Here is a 22,169-nt window from a genome sequence, read left to right as displayed (position 1 = left end):
AATGGCTACTCCTCTAAGGCTCTAGAGCCTGCCCTGGACCCTGCCTTCCCCTCTGGGGCCAGAATGGGGGAGGGACAGAGAACCTGGGAGTGCATGGCCACACCCAAGCTGCGACCCGCCCACCCTCTGTTACAGTCCGCTGGAGTTGAGCAGAGGACGTGAGGGAACCTTGCTCTGATACAGTAATTAACTGGCCAGCCTTCTTGCTATCGATACTCCTCTGTGCAGAGGCCCCTGCAAAATAATGAAGTAATGAACAGCCAGAGTGATCTAACTATCGACCAGCTATTTACAATAGTCAGCGCCAGCTCACTTAATGATACACCTGCCAGGTCACATCTCCGACAAGGGGCTCTGGGAAACCCTGGGGGTCACTCTAGTTGTCAGCAACGAGCACCCCATCCTCTCCTTGTGGCCCAAAGCAGAGCTATGACAACATGTATCCTCTGCTTACTGCTCCCTCTGTCCACCTCCCCTCCCGGGAAAACACACTCTCCCCTGGGCCCGCAGGACCTATCTGATCCCCTCTCCCCATTCCTCTGCTCAGGCAGCTGTCTCCCCTGATCAGGGGAGCCTTCCTACTTTGCCACATTCCACTACCTTCCACTATGTCTCACCCTCACAGGAAGTCCTTCTATCTACCCCCCAACTGGCAGTGTACTGTAAATGTTTAACAACTGGCTCTCCAAAAGCCCTGATTTTGTAGCATTTGCTGATGGCCATGTTGTGAACCCTCCCACTGTAGCCAATTTTAAGCAACCAAGGTGATGACAAAGAATACGGGGCTGGAAAGAGATGTGCACAATGGCTTTCCCAGGCAGGCTTGGGCCGGCTCCAGCATCCACTGCCCCCAACTCTGGCAACTCTGGATATCGGGACCACTTCCACCTGTTCTGTCCTCAGGCCCCAAGAAAACAGTTGCTCACATTTCTTTTATGTAAAAAGGAACATGAAGGCCCTTTGAAATGGTAAAATATTATACATGTAGAGGGGTTAGTAAATCCAACTGCTTCTCTAATTGTTGAACCGAACTCAATCTAACATACAATTTTTCCCAACCCTCATCATAACCTAACTTAATGTTGCCTAGTTCTTCCTGTAACCCTCAAGTCACATGAAATCACCTTAGCCTTCACTTTCAGCTAATCAGGCCAACTGACCCCCAGTTCAGGATTCAGGAATGGATATCCTCTGTGAGCTCTTGGTATGGCCGCCTGGAAGGCTAGTCTGGGCTCCTGGAAAGAGCGCTGTGATTGATTAGCAAGGTCGGCCTCACCCTTGCAGGGAGGAAGTGGCACTCAGGTCACCATACTAACACTTAACAGAAGCTGTTCCACTCTTCGGTTCAGCCTGGGACCATGGGCACCCGGGCTTCTCTGCGGACCCACCTGCCCCTGCCCACTCCCCGCCCCAGAGCCAGCTGTGTGTCCTCAGTACCTGTATGCACTCGATAGTGTGTCTCCAGCTGGTGCTTGAGGCTGAACTTCTTGCCGCAGCCGTTGCACTCGTAGGGTTTCTCGCCCGTGTGGATGCGCTTGTGGCTCTTGAGTGTGCTCTCATCCCGGAAGCAGCTGCCACAGAACTCACACTCATACGGGTGGTCACCTGTGGGGACAAGGGGCTGGATCAGGCCCCCGCCTCCCTCGGCCCCCTCTTTAGGGGACAGTAGGGCAGGTTCAGTGTGCCGGATGAGGCTGCCCATAGTCGCCACCTCCAGAGATGACTGAGGGACCCTCCACCCCCTGCCAGCCCCTTAGCATCACAGGGAGCACGCCTGCGCATGCGCGTCCATACTTTACCGTGGCCCAGTGGCCATCCACGCCTCAAGGGCCAGTCTCGGGAAAAGAGAGCCTGTTTGGTTCAGGGATGAACAGAGCCACCAGAAAGCAGGTCCCCTGAGGGCAGAGCAGACCCAGGGGCTTCGAGACCCTTCCCCCAGCTTCCTTTCTTCTAGGACAGGGGCAAAAGCCATTCCAGCCTGACTCCCCTACTCTCAAAAAAATCCCTCCAATGTTCTCACTGTCCCCCAAATTCCTCCTGCTCTTTCCCTCCTCCACAGGCTTATGCAACCGTTTTTTCTCCGTGATTTCCTCTTCTCTCCTTGGCGAACTCCTAGTCACCCATCCAAGTCCAGCTCACGTGTCACCACGGTTTGGAAGTTTCCCTTTAGCGCTACCCCCACTGTCCCCTGCTCAGGCAAATTGAGTCACTTTCTCCTCTGTCCCCAGAGAGAAGAAAGGTCCAGCATTTTGTCCTTTTAGTAGTAGTAGTACAATTTTTATGGCACTTTCTAATTAAAACGGCCCACATTTGTTGAATGCTCACTACTGTGCTAAGAACTTCACATGGATCAATCGTATCACGTAATCATCACAGCAACCTTACAAGGAAGACAGTATCTTTCTCATTTTACATAAGAGAAAAATGAGATGTTTAGAGATGCTTAAACACGGTCCCTAAGGTCAAAGAGCTAATAAAGAGCTGAGTTGGGATTCAGATCTGGTTCCAGAATCTGGACACTGGATACTTAACCGGACTGCTAACTGACAGGCTGTGTTGCATCTGCTGTGACACCCACCGTGCCCACAGACTACAAGCACCGTGAGGACAAGAAGGGAAGCTTGTTCATCCCTGTAGCCTCAGCACGCAACACAGAGTAAACCCTAAGCAGACGCTCGGGAAATGTCAGCATATGAAACTTGGGGAGAACTGCCTTTCCCCGGCCTGGAATCCATGCCCAGCAGCCTCCTTTCTGAGGATGGGGTGCGGGGATTAACCATCTTTCCCTTTGTACCCGAAGCGGGGGCTTTGTCGGGATGAAAGGTGAAGACTTCAGCTACTTATTTATTACAGGAGTGAAGGCACAGACAATAAAGACAGATTGATCACCCCAGACTTTGTTCATGAATATTTAAATATCGCTGATTCGTCTTGTCACTGTAATTACAATTTCTCTGGGCTGCACCTCCAACAGCCATAGTTTATGGTAAAGAATGGCCCACTGTATTTCACTTGTCCCTCTGCAGATGTGCGGGGCTGCCAACCGTATAATGTCCTCTGCATTTCATACATTTTCTTCAGCCGCTGAAGGTTTAAGTCATCCACAATGACCTACGTTTTTTCATTATCCCCATGTCAAACTGTGCTCGTGCCTGGGCATAAATTGTCCTTCTCGTTATAGACTTGCATGCCTGTGCCTTCACTTCCTCTTTCAAATGATATTTTACTCTCTTCTCTCTCTCCCCTCCTCAGGCTGCTAACCAAACCTCCCCCTTCTCGAACGCAAGCCCCTGCACCCTCACACATTCTCATCTCTTCTGATGGCTCTGAAGGGTTTTTAAGGTTCTGTGGGGAGAGGACGTTGCGGTCTGCTCCCTGGCGGGCTCTCTCACGGGTGGAAGGTTTGCAAGATGCTCCGAGGGTGTAGACGGGTGGGTGGGAGCGCTTCCATCGGAGGGGTAGGATGGAAGAAGCTCAAAGAGCAAAGCCACTCTAGGGAGCCCTGCCCTGGGCTCAGAGGAGAGCCTCCACGTGCAGATCTGGGGATGAGCAGATTCCTGAGTTCCAGGCACCTGCCCACGCCCTCGCTGCTGGGGCTGTGCAGACTGGCCCGTCCCCAGCCGCCAGCCCCATCCAACCCCAGGGAAGGAGAGGCCCATGCAGACCCTGCTCCTAATTAGCCGTGTGTCTAACAGAGTGAGGGTTGGTCTGTGCACGCCTGGGCCTGTGTGCCACTCTCTCTGCGTGTAGACGTCTGCACACACAGCCCCGTCTGACATCCGACTCCCCTCCTTACTGAATCAGCAACGATTACAACTTTAATCAAGAATTCGGTATCCTCATTAAGATATAAATAAATAAATAAAGCAAAGGCCACGTGAGACTTCAGAGGAGCCGGTAATGAAAACGTACATCGGCAGCCACACGGTGGGTTGGGAGGTAGGCACCGCTGTCTGTCTGTGCCTTCCCCCTCCAGAGGGGGGCCCTAAGAGTTTAAAAAACAAAAGGCTAAGGCAGAGAGGTTGGTTTGATCAGATTTTTATGAATTTAATTATGAAGTGGATCACATGTTACATGAGTTTAAATATGAAATGTCTCGAGTCAGCCCAGGGAAAGGAATAAAAAGTTAGGGGGGGAGAAAAAAAAGACACCAACACACACACACACACACACACACACGGATTTTGAAACATGGCAAGCACCTGGCCTAAAATCCTCACCCCGTGTCAGTGTTGCCATAATGTACACAAAACTGGCTGCAGAACTCAAAATCCAATTTGTGGTAGGTTGATTAACTCTGTAGCCTCTTTAATGAGCTTGACATTAAGTACAGGACAAACGAGACTAATGAGAGCCCCCCTCGGGCTTGCCCAGTGCACCTGTGACCCCAGCGGTCTGTCCTCACCTGGTGGCCTCCCTGGCACTGTGGCCAAGCCCAGTGTCATCCTTCCCACCCCAGCCCCATCCTGTCGGCTACTCAGCTCCCCCACTCAGCACAGCGGAGAGTTTATTATACGATGCGCCGTGTGAATCAGGGATCCATCGATGCCGAGAGCGCGGCTGGACTAACCTACCCAACACAGCTGCTGATGCTAAACACCCGGCCGCAGCAGAAATGGGCCAAGAACAAGGGACTATTAATGAGGCATTGTGCGGGGCGTGCTCAGCTTGTGCAGGGCTGTGCGCATAGGGCCTCACTGGTGTGAAATCCATGGGTGTTGGAGCAGGCAGCACACATGCTCCATGTTTCCTAGGTTAAAAGCAAGTACTTCTCCTAAACGATGTCTGGAAATACTCCCTCCCCATGGATCTGAGCCATGACTGACACAGGGGCCGGGGGCATTTTGATATCTGAGCTCTCAGGAGCTACGGTGGGCAGGGCAGGGTGTATCCTGGGTGGGCTTAGCAGGACTGGGATCGTTCCAGTCACATGAATCCAACTGATGGGGCCCAGCAGAATGCTCAGAAGTGACTGAAAGGTAACTGGCCACCTTTGATAAGGCTGAACTTGGGGGCCCAGTGGGGGAGGTGTTGACAGGAAGGTGCATGTATTAGGTTGGCCAAAAAGTTCGTTCGGGTTTTTTTCTGTAACATCTTGCCAAAAACCCAAGTGAACTTTTTGGCCAACCCAATACCTGCAGGGGATGCTTATGCGGTCACTACAGAGAAAGCCCTTGTCAGCATCCCTTCCTCCTCTGCCCTTCTTGTCAGGCCTTCCCCTCGGAGACCTCCCCTTGTCCGAAGCCAGCAAATCTAAAAAGTTCTAAGCAAATCTGGTGATGCTAAGGCAATATGCTCCCCTGAATGGAAGAGCATCCGGAAGCAGGAGTCCAGGCAGGCTCCTTGGCGAGGATGCCTACTGCTGGCAGGCCAGGCCACCTCGGTCCGTGATAAACAAAGCCCCTTCCGTATTCAGCAGAGCCTGCCACTTAATCCCAGAGCATGATAAGACCCAAGAGTGAGGAAAGGGTCCTGCCAATGCTGTCATGAGGCACACAGAGTTTTTCATACCCTCTCCAGCAGACATGAGAACATACCCTGTTACGTACTCAGAAAGAGAGTCTGCCTCTCTGTCTCCCTGGCTCCATCGCCCACCTCTCACCCCAAAAGCAGGACAGAACACACACAAGCAAAGACACATGCGGACTCAGAAACAGGCAATCCTTTATCCATGTACAGCCAGAGAAAGGAAGGCTTTCAAGTCACCCATGACCTTGCTAGAGGGTCAGGGGCCGCCGCAAGGAAGCAAATGCCTCTCGGCTCTCAGGACCAAGTATCCCAGCCCAGACCCCCTGGCTCACAACTACTCCCCTCCCCCAGCTTCTCCAACTGGCTAAGCAGGGATGTTTCATGGCTCACTGTTTATACGACCTCACTGGCTCCCCTAACCAGGGCTAGGGCTACAACGTGTGCTTCTGTTACTGGGGAATAAGCAGGACCACTTCTGCCACGTTCCCTTGAGAGCCCAAGGCCGACCTCAGGAGTGTGTGTGCACAGCGTGTGTGTGTGTGTGTGGAGTGGGCCAGCAGTGGGAGGGGGAAAGGCAGAGACAGAGACCAAGAAGGCAGGTTTTCTCAAAATTCGTCTTGGGTCCACCTGCATCAGAATCCCTGGGGAATATTTACTAATAATGTTGAGTCTCGGATCCCACCTGTACCCACTGAATGGAAGTTTCTGAGCATGGGACCCAGGAGCCTGCATTTCTAATGGGCACCCTCTCTGTCGGGCACAGAGATGTTGAGAACCAAAGGTGCCCAGGGTGGGACAGGATAAGAAGCGTCCACGTTGACCTGTACCTCGGAGGCCCCTGCATGCCCGACGCTTGAGCAGAGGAGGGCTGAGGGCACCCCCGCCCGATGTGTTTGGACGGAAATGCAGACAGTGGTTCCCAGAGACCCTGCCCTGCCCGTCCCCGGCCTGGCCTACCTGTGTGTGAGCGCAGGTGGCGTTTGAGGGCTGTGTGGCTGGGGAAGGTACGGTTGCACTCGCTGCAGGTGTAGCTGCGCACGCCCGCGTGGACCTCCATGTGCTGCTGGAGCGCACTCTGGGCCTGGAAACGCTTTCCGCACAGCAGACAGAAGACAGCCATGTCCGTGCCTGCAGGACACAGGGGGGAAAGCCTCAGGGCTGGACACAGGCCTTCTTCACCCAGCTAGGCTGGAGCCAGAGCCAGCGTCAGGCCAGCACCCCAGGCCCCACCCTCGGTGGCAAACCCAGAGGTGGTGCAGGCCACGCGATGCTGCTGGAGCCCCCGCTGTGCGGCTCCAACGGTGGACAGAATCCACTTACTTCCTGCCCTCATGGAACCTAAAGTCTAGTGGGAGAAAGACATTAATCAAACACATCAGAGCAGCAAATGAGTCTGCAATCGTATGGAGGTCTGTGCCAAAGGCAGGGTACCAAGAAGGCATCTATCAAAGGGACTTTCAGAGCCTGGCACAGGAGGTGGGGCACCAGGCCGGCCTCTGTGAGGAATCACAATAATGGAGATGATACATGCCAGCCGTCGTTCAAGTGTAACTAACTTAAAAATCCCATCTCCAAAAGGCGGGCTCTGCATCCTCACCCTTCAGATAAGGAGAAGGAGGCACAGAGAGGCTGAGTTACTTGTCCGAAGTAGCACAGAGCTCACAAGCAAACAGGGCTGGGATTCAAACCCAGGCAACCTGGATTTGATCCGCTCCTAATGCGAGCTACAGACCCGATTCTCTTAACCACGTCTCCATTCATTAATGCGTACATCTTAAGGGTCCATTCATTCAACAAATATTATTTTAGTATCTTCTATAAGGAGGACTCTCTCCTTTGGCCCTGGGGATGTAGCCACAGAAAACGGTACCAAGTGCCTGCCCTCATCATAGATGTTACCCAGCACACTGGGCCATGAGGAGAGCATTCCAAGAAGATGGAATAGTATCTTTGAACTGGAGAGAAACGTGACGGGTCAGAGGATAAGACAGAACAGGTCACCTGAGGAGGCAGAAAGAAAGTAGAGCGGAGGTCAAAGAAGTAGGCAGGGCCAGCTCGTACAGGGTCTTGAAAACCATGTTAAGATTTTTAGGCTTCATCCCAAGACCAACGGGCAACTGTCAAGGGATTTTAAGCTAATGAGGGACATGAGATTTTCATTTAACTCTGTCTGGTCGTTCCCTGTGCTGATCAGAAGCACGGGTAGGTACCCCATGGTACCCTACAAAGGCAGGCTGCCATTTTCTGTCTGTTATCAACCCCCTTCCTGATGCTGCTCTGGGACCATGGCCTTGCGGGGTTCAGCACCACAGGAGGAAGCATCTAAACCTTCCAAGGACTCACCAGTAGCTCCTTGTCTACCATTTTGGATTCCATTTCCCTAAGCGTGTCAGCCCCCTGCCCCGGGAAGCTCCCCATCCGCTCGTCTCTCTTTGCCGGCATCTGGGCATTATCACCTGTGGTCAGCCCAGCGCTGCCTCCCCTGTGTAAAGGACACAAGCAGGAAAGGGGGTCAGGCCCAGTGCCTGGCAGCCCAGAGTGGAAGGTGGAGCAGAGCTTTGGCTGTGGCAAGTCGTGGGCTGCTCAATGTGGCATCAGGGAGCTCCCGGCGGAAAGAGGGTGACAAGAAGGACAGCACAGAGAGCTTGTGGCCTCCGGGGTCCATCAACAGAGATAGCAAATGGAAGGCCCGTTCTGGACAACTCAGTCCCATTCATGGCTGGGTTTGCAATGAATGGACTGGTGGGAAGGCAAAGACGGCCTCTCATTCTCCCCAGCCCCCCACCCCTCACAGCACCTTCAGCCATGCTCATCACACCTGCAGACAGACATGGCCTGCATCCAGGTCCAGGGAAGGCTGAGTAGGGGATGTGGAATATCAGCAAGGGCACAAATTTGCTCCTGGACTCAAAGAGCAGAAGGGAAGGGGAACTACTACAGGCCGTGTGCTAGGTGCTTTATCTATGTTGTCATCTCATTTAAAACGTGCAAGGCAGGATTCTCGTGCCCCTTTGTACAAATGGGAAAACAGAGTGATTAAGTAACTTGCCTAAGGTCACACAGTTAGAAAGAAGCAGAGCTGGGATTGTTAAATGCTTCAGTATGTCTGATTTCAGGAATCACAGGGCTGGGCTCATGTCTCCCTCTGGATCTGCCACCTGTCTGCATGGGCTTCTCTGGGAAGAGGCACAATAATGACACCAGCGAGGCAGCTCCAACCCAGCTGGTTCAGGAGCCCCAGTGCATGCAGGGCCCATCCTAGCAACAGCTGGAGAACCTGGGCCAGGAGGCGTGCAGTGGAAGCCGAGTCACAAGGTAAAGCTCTCTGAAGCCTTCCTACTCCACTGGGAGCCAGCAAGACCTCTGCGAGGTACTCGGGTGCTGGCTCCACTTGATTGAGGGGGCACACTGATGGGAGCAGTCTGCCCAGCAGAAGCAGACGACGGCTGACAGCGAGTCCTCAAAGCCCAGTCTGGCCTGGCCAGCCTGCCCCAGAATGGAGTCCATCTGCAGCATGTCCTGTGACATGGCATGTTGTGGCTGCTTCATCCTGAGGGCCCCCAGCACCAGCCCCCTCTCTGGCCCTAACCTCACCCCACAGAGAGTCCTGATGAAGCCAGACATCAAGCATCTGCCTTTTCTCAGTAAGATGGAGCAGGTTTTCTGGGCAAACCACGCCCTTTAAGAGCCCAGGTTTCTCCTTATGCATCCTCCGAAATCCTCAGTGTGGAAGGAATCTGCATCAGAGGGAACATGAATGACATTCCCAGGAGGACACCCGAGCCTAGAAAGCCAGGCCCAGAGACTTCCCTGGTGGTCCAGTGGTTAGGACTCCATGCTTCCAATGCAGGGGGTGCGGGTTCAATCCCTGGTTGGGGAACTAAGATTCCCACATGCCTTGTGGGAAGGATGGAAGGGAGGGAGGGAGGGAGGGAAGGAAGAAGGGAGGAGAGAAAGAAAGAAGGAAGGAAGGAAGGAAGGAAAGAAAGAAGAAAGGAAGGGTGGAAGGAAGGACGGGAAGAAAGGAAGGAAGGAAGGAGGAAAGAAGGAAGGAGGGAAGGCAAGGGAAGGGAAGGAAGAAAGAAAGAAAGAAAGAAAGAAAGGAGGAAAGAAGGAAGGAAAGGAGGGAAGGAGGGAAGGAAGGAAAGAAAGAAAAAGAGAGAGAGAGAGAAAGAAAGAAAAAGGAAATTGCATATACATCTTTTTAAAAAAGCCAGGTCCAGAGGAGCTCTGAGGGTCAGTACCACTGCAGGGCAGACTGAGAACCCTGCAACCTCACCCCTCCCCGTCTTCCCAGGGCCCCAAAGCTGCCCCACCATGTGGTCTCTTCTTCTCAGGAATGGCTGAACCCATTTCGTGTCCATTCAGCTGACTCGGTAAATATCACCTAGCGTAGGCACTGTGCTAGGTGACAAGAGGGATGCTGAGATCAACCGGAGAAATAGGGTCCCAGATTAGTGGGGGACACAGACAAGCCAACGACCAGCCAGAGGATAAGACAGGCTGATGCCAAGAGGGCTTCGGAGAATCTGAGTTAGGTTTTAAGGAATGAAGCGGACTGAGAAGCCAAGGACCAGAGGGGGGCATGGGAGCCAGGCTAGAAACCCCGCAAGCAAATCTCAGAGCAGGCAGGGGCAGAGGACAGACCCTGAGGATGAAAATGAGCAGGGAAGGTTATGGGGGTTTGAATGGCAGAGGGCCATATCACCTGGTGGGACAGATTAGATTTCATTCCACAGGCAATGCGGTGCCACGAAAAGAGGGGGTCGGGTGCTAGCCTGATCCAACCAGTATGTGAGGGCAATACCCCTGGGGGCTGCAAGGGCACCAACAGCAGTGGCAAGTGGCTGAAAGCAGGGAGGAACATGACGGCTTCTGTGCTACCACTGGAGGAGAGCGGGGACCAGTCTAGGGTAGGGGCTGGGAGGACAGGAGGAGGACTGGAGAAGTGGAATCCAGGGCAGTGGCAAGACAGGACCCTCAGCCTGGGCATCAGGCTCAGGAAGCGTGATGCATTTGAAGTCCTGGACGCCAGCTCTGTACCTTGGTGACAAGTTTAAAGTTATGCAGTGACCACCTGGAAAGGACATGCTACAGGGTCCCTACAGTGGTCTCTCTCCCCTTCCTGGGACATCTCACAGGGCACAGGGGCTCTCCCTGGCCACCGAGACACTGCCCCAGGCTCAGACATAAAGAGACGGGGGCTCTGAGACCCCACATCCACTCTCCATTCTTCTGTTTGGAGACCAGCAGCTGAGAAGATGGAAAAATATTTTTAAAGGAAAAAGGAAAGAGCGGGGGGAGACACAAGAAACGCTATTGGTGCATGCAAGTTAAGAATCTAGAGACGAGATGTGAGTTATTAAACAATTTGCTGCAGTTCCTGCCTAGCTGATTGTTTGCATGTATGATGAGTCAGGGCAGATTCTATTACACTGGGAGATTAAGCAAATAAATGCTAGCTTTCGGAAACACGTTAAAAACTGGGGCTATGGAAATAAAATTATCTAGAAAATTGTATTAGCAATTCATTAGCTGCAGTGAGATGTTCGGCGAGGCAAGGGGGTCCGTCAGTGTTAGGGCTCTGCTCCCTTCAATGCCTGAGACCCTGGGATGCTCACTGCTCCTTCCTCTGCTGTGGGGAGACCTCATGCCTGATACCAGTGGGGAGAGAGAAGGAGCCTCCACTGGTTGCAAAAGACATTCAGAGATCTGATGGTCAACATGCCACAAGGGAGACCAAAGAAGCACATGGGTCCTGGCTCTGCCACTTACTTGCCTTGTGACCCGGAGCAAGTTGCTGAACTTCTCTGGACCAGAGTTTGTCCGTCGTTTGACACATTGCTTGTGGTTGTTGAGAGCATCCAATGAGATACCCAAGTGAAAAAGCTTTTTAGCTATGAAGCGGTAGCAAAGCCAATACCAGCCCAGATGATGCCTTTGTCTGAATTAGAAAATCATGCCTCTTCCTCTGGGCAGACACAGATCCTCGCCTGGGCACACAGCTCTGCAAGCAAAGACGGCTGGACTCCAGCCTCCATTTCTCCCTCGGCTGAGCATCCTCCTGCAGTGAACAACCTGGATACAGATCATGGCCGCCCTCCACAATACACAAGCCTAAGTTGTTTTTTCGACTCTGGGCTGCTTCTTCCAGGGACTGACCCTAGAGAAGGCATCTTGGATGAGTGACACCATTTAGGACTCAGTGCCAAGAACACCTTCTTCCTCTGAGCCCTCATGATTCCACCACAATTATCAAACCCTTTGTTGTACTCATTTTTGACATTCAGCTCTGTCTAGTAGATGGTAAGCCCTCCAAAACAGGGACTATTTTCTTCACTGTTATATCCCCCAAGATAAAGCACAGGGCCTGGCATATAGTAGGTGCTCAATAACTGCATGTTGCATTCAAGAATAAATAAGGAGCTGAGGGACAATCACAAAGGACAAAGGGGGGAAACAGGGTGGGGAAAGTCATGGTACAGAGCGATGGATGGCTAGAGCTGGGGGAAGCCCAGACCAAATGCAGCCATTACCGGGAACTTCCAACAAGGCTCTCCTTGGAAATTAGTAATGCCCAGTAACCCCCAGACAGCTGATCTCTTTGGGGCCTCTCTTGTCTGTCTGGTGGGCTGAACAGGACTCCCCGGTTCTGGCTTCATGTCTGAGCTCTGTTGCTCAGAAGCGAAGACCCAGCCCATAGAAAAAGGACCAGTTTTACCACACCATGCAGTGAAACAGAAGACCCTGGTTCTAGCCCACAGGTGCAGCCCTTCCCGGCTCTGTGACTCTGAGCCAGGTAGCTGCTGCCCTTGGCCTCATTTCTTCATCTAGGAGATGGTATTCAGGAGTAAGCTGCCCTTTCCACTACCAACTTCATAGCGCTGTTAGGTGGCAACTGGCAAACGTTATTGAGTATGTAAACCCTACAAATGTACTGTTTTCAATCAATCTGTAAATTTCAGTGTAAATCAGATACATCAATTAGCCTTGGCCCAAAGAAATAATTCACCAGGTCAAAGAACAGCACTTCCTCTGCTCTTCTGAAGAATGAATGGGGCTGAGTGTCAGGCTGGACCCCAAGGGTGTCTGCCTGAAGGGAATTTACACTAGAAAGAGGGAATGGGTGTGGCAGGGTTGATGGAGAGAGGTCCCAGGTAACGCGCAGAAGGGCCATGCAAATATCTGTACCCTCACTTGCACCCATTCTATCTGGAGGTGGTGACCCCACCATACCCACCTTCCACCCCCAAGGGCGGCACAGCCAATCTTGGCTGCAGGGCATGTACCACTCACAGATTCCCAATTTAAAACAAGTTTAATTTTAGCCAAAAAATGGGAGAAAGCCAAGGCTAGGGCAGAACAGGAGGCAGGAGGGGTGACACAAACCCAGGGTATTTATTTCACCCAGGTGATGACTGGGTCTGAAATTATGAGACACAAAAACCCTCATGTTGACACCTGTGCCATTTCCATACCAATTAGCTCTTTAATAGAAAGGAAGGAATAGGACCAGAGGGGTACACAGCCAGAGAAGATGTTCAGGGGCTACACCTTCTTGGAGCAAAAGGTTCTTATTATCCCTAGATATAAGCAGTTTCTTAATCAAAAGAGCAGAGGGATCTAAATATACTCGGGCTTTTTTTCTTGGTAAGCCAGCCGTGAGTGTACATGTGTGTGCGTGTGTGTGCGTGTGTCCTTGCACATGGACCAAGGATGGGCTTCTCTTGTCTAATTCCACCCAACCTACCCAAGAAAGGAAGAGCTGCTTCCCCGCCCCCCTGCAACTTCTTCTCTCCAGAAGAAGAAAATATCATATTTAGGAGGTGTGAAAACCGTGACTTAAACCGGAACCACCTTCCCCCTCCAAATCCTCAGACATGCCTTTCTACTTCCTCTGACTCTCAGGATTATTCCTTCCTACGACACCATTTCCAGTCCTGGGAAGCCTTGTAACCACACACCAAAACTGTCACAGAAACTGCCACCTCTTCCTCTTCCCCATCCTTCTCTTCCTTCCCCCCAGGTCATTGCTAAAAAAGTGGCAGAGCTGCATCATCCACTGTGCAGGAGGAAAAGACAGATAGAGACAAGCAGCCCAGGGCTGACTCACACCGAAGGCAGGAAGGCTCTGTCTGCATCTCAAGAGGCTGGAGGTGGTGGCGAAGGGGCGACAGGCCAGGGAGCAGACGAAAGGAAGCAAAAGCTCAGTTCATGACATTGGCAGGGGTGCCTGCCTTTTCATTCCTCCTGTGCCATCACTTAGGGCTTGGCTCCTTTGCAAGGGATCTACTGAAGAAAGCGTCAAACGATCCCTCTCTAGCTCTCCTCCTGGGCATAAGTTGCAGCATCATTCGGGATGAGTCCTGAACTCCCAGCCTTCCTCAGAAGGCTAGCTACATGCACAAGGAGGGCCCAGTCTACCCAGCCCAAGAAAATGTCAGCCCACCGACTGCGCACCCCACCCCGGGGAATGACAGCTGCTGGAGAGTGGTAGACAAGTCCCCCTGTTTACTGCCTACAGCCTCTCTCCCAGGAAGGGTAGAGTAGGCTGAGAAAACATCTCTGCAAGGCTTGCCTCAAACCAAATTAGCCACAAGTCTGTGCTCCAGCGCTTTTCTCCTACGTATAGTCACCTACTGCTAGAGCACTTTTCATCCTCGTGCTCAGTTATGTCTTCCCAAACCAAGCCAGGAGCTAAAAACCTTAGCATCTAGCCTTCTTGTCAATTTCAGTCTTGTCGATTCCAGTCTCCGTATCCAGGCCTCCCTACCCCTTTTTCCTTTCTTTCTTATCTGCTTAGAATCTTGGAAGGCACCCACATATCAATATAACCTTCTATTTCCACAAGGGAAAGGGGGAATGTTAGCGTTTTACATCAGTAGTCCAGGGAGCAGAGAGTTCTCAATGAATAAACAAATAGGGAGGAGCCGGAGTAGCTGATTCAAATTTATTTTAAAACTAAGCCATGTCTCAGAGCACACACCTGTGCATGTATACGCGCGTGTGTGCACACGTGTGCACACACACACACACACACTTGCTCACACCCCCCTCTCAGTCAGTCTCTTGGGGGATGTGGCCACAGCCTCAGGCGGCAGCAGCTAGCAATGCTGGCTCCCAGAAGCTGTATTTGTTTAGCAGTGAGCTGCAGACACAAGTGCATTTCATTACTCGGCACCTCCAGCTACAGTAAACAAATTTGTCAGCTCACTAGCTCATTAAGGTGCACCCCGGACGGGGGGGATTTATTGAGACCTGCACAATAAAAGTAACCTGAATGGATGTACTAATTTTGTCAATCACTCCAACAAACGAGCCAAAGAGGGGGAGAAGCTGGGGGAAGGGGACAAGAGCAGGGGTGGAAAAGAGGTAAAAAGGAAGAAGAAAGTTGAGTTTGGTTTGCAAGAGAGGGTTAACGGGTTAAGATGGGGCCAGATCTGTGCTTTGCTGCCTGGTTACATGACGGCCTCCCCGTTCCCTCTACCTCACGCTGGGCCACCCTGTCCAGGGTGCATGGGTCCCCTGGTGGGACAGTGTCAAGGGCAAACTCAGTGGCAAACCAAGTCCCGGATCCCTGGCATCAGAGAGGGAACTAAGGAATTGAGGATGCAGAGCCCCCCTGGAGAAAGTAGCAGCAGCCTCCGCGTCAGAAGAGACTCGTTGCCTCTCCTGGAATCTCCCACCCATTCCACAGCCCCTTCCCAGCCCAGCTCCCGGACCCTTCCAGCCATTCCAGAATGAATCCAAACGTCCACCACAAGAGCAGAGGGAGGAAAAAGGGAAGGGAGATGGTGTGTGCGTGTGGTGGGGGGTTTGGGGTGGAGAGCAAATCCGGAGAGGTATGCAGCCCTCTGGTCTGTAACTTTCAAAATGACAGCAGGACTGGGGCAAAGGTCACGGGGTCCAAGGCCTTAAGCACCTCCGCCAGCTGTGGCAGTGCGGCCCAGAGCCCGCAGGACGCCTGCCCGTATAAATCAGCCCTAAGCAGCACCCGCTGGGGGCGAGGACAATGGGCCCACACGGGGGTGGGAGGCAGGACAATGGGGCCTGGCCAGTGCGCAGGCCCGGAACAAATGTGCCCTGGCACCACGGGGGCCCCCATTTGTGAAACTAATTGGCCCACGATTGAAAAATTGGACCAACTTCAACAGCCCTGAGTGGAGAGGAGCGGCCCGCAGTCCCTTAACCTAGCCCGGCTCTGCAGAGCCTGCCCGGCCCAGCCCTGGGGGCCTGAAATGGGAACGGCTCTCAGGTACTGCCCACTCTGGCAGTGGGAGATGGGACCTTTGAGATGGGGCCGCCTGGGAGAGGAGCGGGTGGGCCTGTGGGCCTCTTGCTGCCTTGAAGGACCGGTATCCAGTTTCTCCTCCCAAGAGGCAGAGAAGGACTGAGCTCCTCAGTTTCTCTACACTGCTTGTTCTGTAGGACTAAAGCTCAAAAGACAGAGGCTGGCACCTGTCTACCCCGAGGGTTCCTGAAACCAAAGGACTCCCAGCTTTCTTCCTTTGGGGGTAGGTGGGTGCAAATAAACACAGAACTACAATGGGTTCCTTCCTCAATCCAGCCTCCCTGGCATGTGTTCAGCTCTGTGCCCTTGGCCTATAACCACCGCGGGAAGCCTGCAGCTCTGTGCAAGGCTGCATGAGAGTTGGCCTGTAAGAAGCTGGTCCTGAGACTTCTGGGAAAGAAGCCCTGGAATGTGTGACGGGAAGTCAGTATGGTGTGTGAAAGGACAGGCCAGGGTAATTGCCCCGCCATTGTCCTCTTGCCCTACCCTTTCCTGTGACTTCTTACTATTGGCTCCCAGTTGAAGAGGACTGGAAGAGTAGAAAGCACTGGAGTCTTCAGCTGGAAGGCCTGTCCTCAAGTCCTGGCTCAGTGGCTAACTTGCTGTGCACTCTCAGGTAGGTTACTGGACTTCTCTGGACCTCAGTATCCTCAACAGAAAAATGAAGGTGGAAGTAAATGATCTTAAAAGGTTCCCCCCATTCTAACAGTCAATAATTCTAGGCCTATTTGAAGAGGATGCAGGAAGACTGAAAGGTCTTTCTCCCACTGATATGCACTTCAGGCATCTCTCCTTCAAAATATCACTTGATAGCCTTCTTTTAGTTAAAGAGAATCTCAGGGCTCCACTGGGAACCACTGTCTTTGGCTCACAGAGGGACAGTCCCAGGAGAGACACAGAAGAGATCTAAGCTTGACTGATCATTTGCTTTGGCCGATCCAGGTCTCTTCCTCTGAACCCTCAAGCAGCCCTGAGAGACAGGGTGTTTAGAAAGATAGGGAAGGCAAGACTCGAGAGAACCTGCTAGGTCCTTTCTCTCAAGGGGCCACCAGTTACCGGCTAGTACCTCCTAGAACTGGCCATACACCCAGAAGGGCAATTCTTTTTTTTTTTTTTTAATTTTATTTTATTTTATTTACTTATTTTTGGCTGCGTTGGGTCTTCGTTGCTGCACGCGGGCTTTCTCTAGTTGTGGCGAGCGGGAGCTACTCTTCGTTGCGGTGTGCGGGCTTCTCATTGCAGTGGCTTCTCTTGTTGCGGATCACAGGCTCCAGGCGCGCAGGCTTCAGTAGTTGTGGCACATGGGCTCAGCAGTTGTGGCTCACGGACTCTAGAGCGCAGGCTCAGTAGTTGTGGCGCACGGGCTTAGTTGCTCCACGGCGTGTGGGGATCTTCCCGGACCAGGGCTCGAACCCGTGTCCCCTGCATTGGCAGGCGGATTCTTAACCACTGCACCACCAAAGAAGTCCCAGAAGGGCAATTCTTGAGTCACTGGGTCTGAGGGTACCTGCCTGCCTCTCTGTGCTGGGCAAGGGCCAGGTGATGGGGTGGGGAGAGGGGAGCAGGGGCTTTCTCTCCCCTGCCCCCAGCCCCGGGATGACAGAAAAAAACAACCAAGATGGTGGGTCAGAGAACCAGACCCCCTGAATCCAGCGGCCTCATTTCCTTAGCACGTTGCCCAACACACAGTAGGCACTTCAATTTTGAGTAGTGTGTCCAAAGCATCACGAGAGGGCACTGAGGTTCCGCCTGAAGATGAGACCCAATTTCCTTATTGTACAATAACTTATTACCAGGCCTCTCCCTCTCTCGTCTTCTTTAAGTGTACAAGACATTGTCAATAGAGGGTTCATCTCCCTAGATCCAGGCATCCCCAAAGGCATCCTGAGGTTCCTGGGCAGGAACTGGAGCCCAGGAGAGGGGTCACTGGAAAAAAGATAGCAACTCAGCTGGGGTCCTATCTAAAATGTCCTGTAAACCCCAATGTACTTCAGAGATGAGAAGGAGACCCACCTCGAAGAGAAGGGACAGACAAGGAGACAGGCAGACCTTTGCAAGACAAAGACCCAGAGACAGGATGGGCTGGGGAGGGGAGCAGGGGCTGGGGGAGACAGAAATTCAAAATAAAATGAAATACCGATTGTTTCAGAGCCATTAACTATCAGACAAACATTGGGCACCGAAAAGAAAAACTGCCCCATATAAATAAAGAAAAACAAACCAAAAAAGAGAAGGACATATTCATTTTACTGACATTTTAACGGTTCCTCTCCCCCCCCACTCCCCCCCCGCCCCCCCCTCGCCAGAAGATGATTACAAATTAAGCAGCATTTAAATGCTTTTTACTGTCGACAATTAAAAGGAGGGCTGTGAGCCTGAGAGTGTGGTGGCCATTCATTCCCACGGTAACCAGGCTATCTGAGGCACCTCCAGGCCTACCCGTACTGTACCGCACACAATGGGCAAAGAGGGAAAAGTCCGCACACCATGAATTCTGCAGGACGTTCAGAAGCAAATTAAAATATAAAAAGCTCCTGGCACAAAGATAGATACCAAGAGTGAGGGCTGGGCAGGCAGGTCAAGCTCGTGGAGTTAAAGTCTTAGCAACGGCAGAGTTTAAGCACAGCCAGATTACACCTTATTCAGGGCTGCCTTGCATTTGGTTTATGTACTCGTGTGTGTGTGTGTGTGTGTGTGTGTGTGTGTGTGTGTGTGTGTGTAGTACAGGAAGGATAAAGGGTGGAGGTGGCTTTTCTGGGGACAGAGAAATAAACAATTAAGAGAGCCCAGGAGCTCTAGGCAAGACCCCAGACTCCAGACCCCAGGGAATGGGTAGAGGACACACCAGATGCCCCAACCTGGGCTTCACGGTGGGCACTGGTCCACCCCTCCAGTGCCTGAGCCATGGCCTTCTCTGCTGGACCACAGGTAGGAACCAGGTGATCTGAATTTCACTCTGGTGAGAGGAAAGGATTTCATTCCAGGGTGGACCAAAGAACAAATTTTAAGTTTCCAGAAACTGACTCTTTCATTGCCCACACTAACACCCCCAGCCAATACCTCCAATATTCATGTCTTTCTGAAAGGCTAAACCCGACTCCATGTTGGGTCTCAGCAAATTTTATTGCTAGAACTCTATGTTAGCCAACTTAAAATGGATTCTAAGAACCCATATCATCACAGGGACCTTTTAGAATAATGAAAACTCACCCCCAGGATAAAGGGGAGAAAAGCAAGGATTAAAAAAGAAAAGGAGTGTGGAGTGGGGAACATGGGCTGTAGCCACCAATTTCCTTTTCAGTCCTTCGGAGACGAAGATGGAAAGCAACAGAAGTGAGCTGGCTACCAGGTGGAGGGCGGCGAGAGGAGGCTGGATTTAGAAGGAGCTGGGTACATTTCTGTGCCCTAAGTTTAACATGCAGGAGGGGCGACACAGAAATAAAAGAGACACGTCCCCTTTAAAAGGAAATATAATTTACAGTGTGCAGCCAGGCGGCCCATAGTTTCAATCTCGTTTACTATAGAGAAAACTCTGCTAGCTGTTCTCTATCCCACAAATCCGATTTAATCAGACAAGCCAGCCAGCGTGGCTTGGAGTAAAAACGGATAATTAGTAAACAGAGAGCTACTCCAGTGCTTCATTGGCATTCGAGTTGGGCTACTGTGTCGCATTTAAAATGCAGTCTGATGAAGTTTACAAAATCAAACCATTTGTTACTCCTATTGAAGAGGCTTCAGGCCACTTGCAATTAAATTGGAATTAGTGCTCAGAATGAGACACAGCAAATTCATACTAAAAAGGGATCTGACTTTGAGACATTTGACTTCACTTCAACAGTTTCTGTGCGAGTGTGTGTGGGTGGGTGTTACTAAAAGATTCCTCACTCGCCCCGACTCTGCAGGGCTCCCCAACTCGTGAGCTTGCCCCTGACAACCTGCTATGCTCTGGGCTGGCTTCGGGGAATGGGGCACCGGGGTGGGGGGGAGGGGACAGACAGCTGACACTGGGGAGCCAGGCCCTGCATTCACACCGGGAAGATACTGTACTAGGGAAAACGTGTCCACAAAGGACCATATGGCTCCCTTCTGCATTGAGCCTTCGGACAAGGGGTGGAAGGGGGGCGGGGAAGCTGCCAGAAAGCACTTCCAGGGGGCACCAGCCCCGCCCACCTCAGACAGCAGGCTGGCAGCTTGGGGAGAATGGGGGCACCTTCCCCCCCCCACCCCCCACCCCGCATCGGCTGGGTTCCTGTGATGTTCCTGCCTGCCCTCCCGCAAAGCCCTGTGCACAGGGAGGGTTTCTGTCACCATGTCCTACTCATGAAAACACTCCTGGTCCCGGGCACTGCCCTTCTAGGCAGAAAAGGTAGGGCAAACTGTCTTGGCAGGGCCTCTTAACCCTGAGGCCGTGAAACCCCCAAGCAATCCATGGATAGAATTCAGGAGGTTGGAAAACTTGGAGGGTAAAAATATTACATGTTTATTTTTACCAACCTCTAACTGAAATTTAGCTGTTCCTTCAACGGGGAATGAAAGCAACAAAGCAGTCAGATGAGCTGTGCCTGTGACTTGGTCATCCACAGACAGCTAGACATTTTCATACCACATTGGAAGAAATGTTGCAGTTACCTCGAAATATTTATGCAAACTGTAGGTAGCTGACCACTGCTTGAGCCTGTTAACAGGGTAACAAAGAATCACACATATACTGTATTACAAACGGCTTAAAAATATTTTGCTATCTGTATTTTGCTATCCTACTCCTCACCTTATGCCTCTAAAGACATTATCCTGAGGAGGGGCTCATAGGTTTCACCAGATTTCCCAAGGGGCCCATGGCACAAAATATTAAGAATTCCTGGTCTAAGGGCTCGGGGGAGGGAGGCGGAGTTATTGTTCAATGCCGACAGAGTTTCCGTTTGGGAAGATGGAAAAGTTCTGTGGAAGGACGGTGGTGACAGTTGCACAACAATGGGATCGTACTTAATGCCACTGAACTGTACTCTTAAAAATGGTTAAAATGATAAATTCTATGTTATATATATTTTACCCAAGTAACAAAAAGAATGCTTAGTCTCAGCTGGTCATAAGTTACTCGCACTTCTACAATCCCTCTGCTGCCCAGAAGTACAGAGGCTAAAATCCAGTTTCATTCCTTCTAAGTGTTTCTCTCTGCTGTTTGGAGAAGAACTGAACCTCAGGCTCCGTGGAAGCAGGCAGTCATCCTGCACGGGTCCTGGAAAGGGCACTGCAGGAGGTCTAGGCTCACTGCTCAGCTCTGTGGCCGCCAACAAGCCTTGGTGGAGTTGCTTCAAGTTCAAGGTTTACCATCTCCCTCTCCCCATCAGAACAAAAGCTGCTTGAGAGCAGGGACCTCATTTCTCTTATACACTGCTGTGTCTCTTGGACCTGACAGGTGTTTGATGAATCTTTACTGGATGGAGGGAAGGATGCACGGGCAGATGAAGGATTAAACAAATGAATTTTCTCTCTCTGGCCCTCAATCTCATCTTTGACATAAGAGGATAGGCTCTGTGATCCTTTAAAGCTCCTACAGGCCCCATGGGGTTCCATCTGCTCACCAGGCTCCCCTACCTATTGGCCACACTTTTCCCTCCAGAGCACAGCGCTTAGCAGGTGGTGCGTGTGCACAGGTGGGGGACGGGCTGTGGCAGGAGCATGCCTGATGTGGATACTGAGGGTGATGGGCCACTGCCCTCGGGCCCCACGACTTTCCTCTGGACCTCAAGCACTGCCACACGGAGAAGAAACGGGCTGGTGATGACACTGGGAGAGGGAGGATGGTGAATTTATAGACATGCTGAACAGACAGGCAACAAGAGGGAGGCACGGAGGCCCGAGGAAGAGACTTTGATGGCGTATCAGGCAGCATGGAATGGCTTTCAAAGTCCAGAAGGAGGAGATTGTCCTTTTTGCTATTCAGGGAGGGTGGGAGAGAAATTTGCGGTCAAGAACAAAAACCAAAACACATTGTCCACTAGCCTTTCCCACTTCCCCCAAACCTGGAACTCTCCTCCTTCCAAGTAGGCTGTGTACCTGACTCACTAAATCTTTCCCCGGGAAAGGAGATGGGGTAGCCGTCCAGCAAACACAAGCTGGGCCTCAAGACCGGCTTCGGTAGTGTGCATGCTCTTCAGACAACGGATGGGCAAACTGGTCCTCCCCTGCCCATCCCCGCATGCGCGCGCGCGCGCGCGCGCACACACACACACACACACACACACACACACACACACGTCCCTTGACACCCTGAAGGAAGGTCTGGAGAAAAACCGCAGCCTCACATTCTAAAAAGGAAACACAAAGTGACATGTCACTGAGTGGTTGGGGGTTCTCCTTTCTCCTGTGTGGGTTCCGTTTCCTAGGTGCCTCCCCTTTCAGTTCCTCC

The 22,169-nt window shown here is 52.0% G+C and overlaps 1 protein-coding gene across 1 annotated transcript in view; it reads right to left on the bottom strand.

Moving 5' to 3' along the window:
• ZBTB16 (zinc finger and BTB domain containing 16) overlaps positions 1 to 22,169 on the bottom strand; it is a 197,067-nt gene that overhangs the window by 8,041 nt on the left and 166,857 nt on the right. Inside the window, exons 5-6 of the mRNA XM_022558983.3 lie at positions 6,427 to 6,597; positions 1,438 to 1,605 (exon numbers count right to left, since the gene is read on the bottom strand). Coding sequence (XP_022414691.1) covers positions 1,438 to 1,605; positions 6,427 to 6,597 — 339 coding nt within the window. The remainder of the gene's footprint in view (positions 1 to 1,437; positions 1,606 to 6,426; positions 6,598 to 22,169) is intronic.

Source organism: Delphinapterus leucas, chromosome 7 (assembly GCF_059928025.1).
Source record: "Delphinapterus leucas isolate spDelLeu-1000000601 "Yukka" chromosome 7, BTC_Dleu_Yukka2, whole genome shotgun sequence".
NCBI classification, from domain to species: domain Eukaryota; kingdom Metazoa; phylum Chordata; class Mammalia; order Artiodactyla; family Monodontidae; genus Delphinapterus; species Delphinapterus leucas.
This window is presented reverse-complemented; position numbering and strand designations above follow the sequence as displayed.